Below are 6145 nucleotides of genomic sequence, written 5' to 3'. Positions count from 1 at the left end.
TAATAAAAACAAAATTACTTCTATATCAAATAAAGCTAGAGTCACCAATTTACAAGACAAAATCTGTTAAATAAGCATCTAACAAAAAGCAGAACACCGGCTGGAATAAGATCAAACACTCAAATTAACTGAATAAAATGAAACTAATACCAACATTCTATTCCATCGCAACTACTAAACCACAGGAAGGCACCAAAACATTGAACTCAACAAACTAGACCTTCCATTTGTCTACCTAAACTTCATTCGCTTTGATGCAGCAGCAATATTAGGAGCAGCCCTTGACTTGCCGAAAGCCTTCGCCTTTCTTCTTCTCCTCTCATCCTCGCTGTCTGATTCATCCCTCTCCTTGTCTGCATTGCTAGCTTCCCTCTCTAACTCATCCCACGTCTTACCTTTCTCTTCCTCCGAGTCTTCCTCTGAATCTTCTTCCTCTTCATCCTCAGACTCCACTAACGATTCGCTGTCTGAGTCATCATCCTCAGACTCTGAAACCGGCTCTGCATCTGATGGCTCATAACCTTGGTCTGAGTCTACCGAGTTGTCTGAATCTGAGTCAGTAGCTTCCAGATTCAGAAATTCCCAGCCACCGTCCTCTAGAAATTTCTGTGGATCATCAGTGATGGTCTTCAATATTGGACGCCAATTGAGATTCAACCTACTCTCATAGTATTTGATGTCTGTAGTGTCAAGCCATTCCTTAATGCCATCAAGTGAAGAAGATGGGATGGAATCGATTCGCATTACATCACGCTTGAAGTCCTTGAAGACAATGGCCATGTCGAAATTCTTCTGTCCAAGACCAACTCTCTCCAAATTTACAATCTCAATCTCACTCAAGGTAATCACAAGGAAAGGAGTCTCTATCAGTTCAACCAAACAGCTAGAAGTCGGAACTATGAAAGCAGAAGCTTTGTACGGTACTCCGTGGAATCCAAGTTCTCTTAGAGGCTGGTCAAACTCCAGGTCAAGGCCTTTAAATTGAGCTTGTCCCCACAGATCATTCACCCGATTCACGAAATTCTGGAAGTCCACATTAATTTTGTTCTTTCGATCTCTCTCCCTCTGTTCCTCCTCAATCTCATCTGGATCATAAGCGGATCTCTTTCCACCTCCAATTGTTTGGACCGCCTCCATCACTTCAACATAGAATTGGGCATCTTTGACTTTCTTGTTTCCAATCATAATGTGGTTGTGGAGATGAAAGTGAAGAAGTGTAATCATCTCCTTATCAGCTGGCTGAAAAAATGCATGCTTTATGTTACCATACATGATATCTACCCGTTCGTCTGGCCTTGATGTCGAATATCTAAAACCATTAACATGAGCTTCCAATGTGCCAGGCAACTTTCTACCACGGCCACCAAATGGAGGACGGATCCACAGGTCATATAACTTGATTGGTTTAAATTTGTTGCCTGCGAGCACAAGTTTTTCCTGAGTGACAAGAGTAGCCCTCTCAGCCCTTTCAGACTCCCTAGCCATGACATTTCGTCTAAGTGTTTTAATCAGTTGCACCACTTCACTTATGTGCCTTGGGTCCTTGGAGCGGAATGAAACCTCCTTCAAGTAGATAGCCCCCTGATTTTTCAAAGAGTTTGTATCATGAGGAGTGAAGGGAGTACCGGGGACATTAAATATGATCCGGATATAACAATTACGATTGGTATCCTGCTGGCTGGAGACAGTCTTCACAGTAGCTACATGGAAAGGCACCATGCTTCCATAAATCGGTAGGAGAATGGCCTCATTCTTCTGGTCAACCTGAATCATCATATCCCTCGGTGGAGGTAGTTCATTGACATTCTTGTACGCAACTAGCTCACTTGTAGACCTCACAGTAGAACGCCCTTCCCCACTTCCAGATCCTTCACCAGCAAGGCGTCGAGCAGTTTCTTCATTTCTGTCACAATCACTGTGTCTGCAAGTAACAATGAAAAATTCTGACTCTTGGGATTGATAGTCCCAGCTTGTAGATTCTGGAATCCAATTGAAACATTAAAAATCATTCCTGCCTTCAGCACTCTGTCATTTTTTGCATTAAGGCTCAACCCTGATTCGCGGAACTCCAAACCAATGCCTGTACCTGCAGATTTTGTCAGGTTTGGAACCAGCTCGGGAGCATCCCTCTCCACCACAGCAAGGACCGCTTGATAAACAGCACTGACCCTATTTCCTGGTTTCAATGCAATAATTGCCGCTTCATGGGCCTTAAGAAGAACTTCATAGGCCCTGCTCTGCGCCGTATTTGCATCAATGAGGTATGTTCTGGCAATGTTGGAGCAGTAGCTGTTATATCTTGATCCAATGGCACAGATGATAACACTTGCAGAATCATAGTATAGATATTCATCATTGCTTGAAGCACTAGGCCTGAGATCAAAAGTTCCACCACTTTGAAAGATCGGAGGATAACAGATATCTACATTCTCGGCCTTCAGTTTGACACCAATCTTCACCGGGTCAAGTATTGCCTTCTCTGTATCATCCATTAACGAGGAATGGGTGACTTTCTTCTCCTCATCGATAACCTTCTCAACTTTTGGAACCACAAAATTCTTCATTGCACATGCAGACAAGTATGCAGCTTTCTTTACACATGTAATTTCATTTTTATCCTTCACCGAGAAAAGATCAGACAATCCATTTGTCATGTCACTAAGCTGGAGACCTGAATTCTTTACCTTATCATCCCACATCTCCAATAATTTTCCTTCTGGAGCTTCTCTAGCAATATGTCCAACTATTGGGGCAGAGCTACCATCCGGTTTTAACTGAGAACGAAGAGCATGAAACACGGCATCCATTAGAATACTACCATCATCACTTTTGGATTTAATATGCATGACAACATCTGCACCTACAGCCTCTTTAGCAGACCTTTTCACAACCTCAAGAAGTGTTGCCTTCTTTTGGCTGCACAGAAAATGAATATGCTTATCTCCGAAAACCATAATCGTCTCTGGAAACTCATAACCAAGCAACCAGATATTCAAAGCAGAGGACTTCAAGTAGCGCAAATCCTCTGAAGGGGGAGGTGTGGCTATAGCAAGGGCATCAGCAGAGCCCCAGAGCTCATCTTTGTGCTGACGCCAATGAGTGTAGAGAGCCTGCAACCGCTGACTGAAGGTAGTCAAGTCAATGGTATATGCATTACCCCCCACTGATTTCCCATTTGCAGGTGGACCATTTGCGCTGTGTTTTTCTGCCATTGTAAAAGTCCAGGACGAATCTGCCATGGCGAATCCATTCATTAGTTAAGCATTAAAGAAGCAAGAAGAAATATAGAAGCATAAAAGAATAATGAAAACAACACAAATGTGAATCCACTTGAGAAACAATACAGTACATGTGTTACCTAAGAATTTACTTGATAAGGAAAAAAAACATATTTATAATTTAAGAACCACAAATCAAAATAAATATAGCAAATGGTTGAAAGAAGTTAAAAGGATAAAAAGTTGATAAATAGAAAAAAGCAGTTAAGTCAAAAAAGTTAGCAGATATGAGATAAAAAGACAACAAACAGCTTTTAACACAAAATTCTTAATAATTAGAAGTTCGGAACAACGTAACAGACGGCGTTAAAACAAAACAAATACAAAAAAAAATTGTTAGCACTGAAGTTCTTAAAAGCCAAAACCATAAACAGAAACCGATTGCCAGTAAATGGACCATAGATGTGTGTTACCCAGTCCTTTTTTCTTTTCTTTTTTCCAGAAAGTAAATATCCTTAAATTAGTGGTATGAGAACTCACTTGATAAACACAAAAATAAACAACAATTTTGACATAGTTGATGAAAAAACCTACAAGATCCAAACTGAAGCATGCAAACAGAAATTTACACTTAGAGAACCATCCCATACTTTCCCTTTCAAATCTTCATAATTCTAGAATCAATGAATCATAAATGTAAAACATCACCACTTACGTATCAACGGAATACTTAAGAGATGAAAAACAGATAAGGACTGCAACAACAAAAATGAAAAAGAAAAAAAAAATTACATTCGATAATCCAATTAATCAAATTCTTGAATCCGTGCTGCGAAATTAACAAGCCAGTTTATCTGCATTTCCAAGCCCCACAATCAGTACAAAGAGAGAAACTACCAAACTCACAACCAATTTTTTAATTGAAATATGAATGAACGCAAAATGCAACATATCTGGTTCCTTATTTCTTTCATCAATTTTGTATAATATTTTTCTTTGCCATATCAAATACGGGTTCCTAAAAGCTGAAAACAGCGTAGATAATTACTATCATGTTGAACTTACACGCACTTGATGAATGAGTAACTAGATGGTTTGTTCAAATGTTCTGTTCGGGAAGTTAAGGACACACACAACTTTTTAGTCAAAGTAAAACACAAATCACTCTAATTCGATCTCAAATTTTCAAAAGGGAAGCAAATTTTGCGATATGAATTCCAAATTAGACTTAAAACTCTCTAAACTAAGAAAACTGAATACCGACCCCAACCAAAAAATAAATAAAAATAAATAAATCAACCCTAAGATTACCAGTTTACCACATTAACCCTAAATAGAACGTTTTCAATCAAAAGTGCGTTCACTAAGTTAAAAACATCAATAGAAATCCCAAAACAAACTTCTTAATATCAGAACAAACGATCATTCATCCCCAATTGATCGCTTCTGTAAAAAAATAGCATTCCCAAATTATAAATATTTTTTTTTAATCGATATATTAGGGTTTTTCAACTTTAATCCTCTATAAAAATGTTGAAATCGAAGAAAGAATCAAAGAAAAGAATAAAATTCAGTAAAGCTTCATCAGACCTCCGAATAAAAGGAATGCAAGCTTTCTCCGCGCTTCAGTGTATGAAACCGCCTACTTCGACTTCTTCGAAACGCAATAAAATTAGGGCTAGGGCTTCAAACGCTTGGATTAAAAACAAAGAAAAAAATCTTGTGCGGATGTTTCAAACATTGAACTACAGAAAAATTAAAAAAAGGAATGAAAACGTCTAGATATTTGTTAAGAAATGTAGAAGGAGAGCTCGAAGAAAATATGAAATTTTTCTTCAAAAAATGGAACTGCTATATAGAGAAAAATGTGATAACGAGCAAGAGGAAAACAGAGAACGGAGAGAGAGTGAAATGATTTTAATTCCAGAAAACCCGAAGTGCGAGATTATATATGTGGGTATCGGTTTCAAAAGAAGGCCTGTAGGTGGTGAAAAACTACGAAGTTGCCACCCAATGGTTAAATTATTTTTGGCAGTTTGACGAAAAAGCCATCTGTGGGAGAGGGCCGCAGGCGGTTCTTCAATGGCAATGCGGTAATTTAGCAAGCTATTTAAGGGATAGTTATGGGGAATATTTTTGTTTTCAAGGATATTTTAGGGGATTTCTCCGTAACGAGGGACACTGTGGGCCGTATATGGCAACGGTGTCGTTTTAAGACATTGTACAGCTGCCTGATAGAACGATGTCGTTTCTTCTAAGTTCTAACACGTTTTATCCCAGAGGATTGAAAATAGCGGGAAATTTGCATTTTAGTTGGCGGGCAAATTTGCAAATATGCAACGCGTATTATGGTAATTTTCTCTGGACAGCTTATAAAAATACCCTTAAAATTATGATCTTTTGAAAAATCATATGGGCCCGTTTGAACCACAATAATGTAAGAATGAGAATGAAAAATATAATTGTTTTGAACCCCACAAAAGATAGAAAGTTAAATATGGTGATTTGATATGATTAATAACGATCACATTTTTCATCTTAATGAGCAAATAATAGGAAACAAATAGGGGCATGAAATGTTTTTTGAAAATAAAAAATACTACATAAAATTAAAAAGTGACACTTTTATAAAAATTGCATCACTTTTTCAATTTTTTTTTTTTTTAAAAGTGACACAATATCACTTTTAAAAATTTATTATCACTTTTTTTTATTAAAAAATTACATACAATATCACTTTTATTAAAAAGTGGTGTTTGTCACTATAAAGAGTGATAGAAATTTCAAAAAGCCGATTGAAGAAAAATTACAAACACTAAAAAAAGTGATAAAAATTCAAAAAAAGTGACACTTCCTAAAAAAGTCAATTTTTTTTTTTAAAAAGTGACACAAATTAAAAAAGTTACACAAATACGAAAAATTTAAAA

General features: G+C 37.3%; 1 protein-coding gene across 1 annotated transcript; it reads right to left on the bottom strand.

Moving 5' to 3' along the window:
• LOC111391864 (FACT complex subunit SPT16-like) lies at window positions 1-5138 on the bottom strand. Its single transcript, XM_023017141.1, is given in 3 exon segments — window positions 1-1902; window positions 1905-3232; window positions 4809-5138. Coding segments are annotated over 2 exon segments (2979 nt in total). The 5' UTR covers window positions 3213-3232; window positions 4809-5138; the 3' UTR covers window positions 1-231.
• Between the last annotated feature and the right edge of the window lie 1007 nt (window positions 5139-6145).

The sequence above is a fragment of the Olea europaea genome, unplaced genomic scaffold, assembly GCF_002742605.1.
Source record: "Olea europaea var. sylvestris unplaced genomic scaffold, O_europaea_v1 scaffold849, whole genome shotgun sequence".
Classification (NCBI taxonomy): domain Eukaryota; kingdom Viridiplantae; phylum Streptophyta; class Magnoliopsida; order Lamiales; family Oleaceae; genus Olea; species Olea europaea.
Note: the sequence above shows the minus strand (reverse complement) of the source record. Positions and strands in the feature narration are given on the sequence as shown.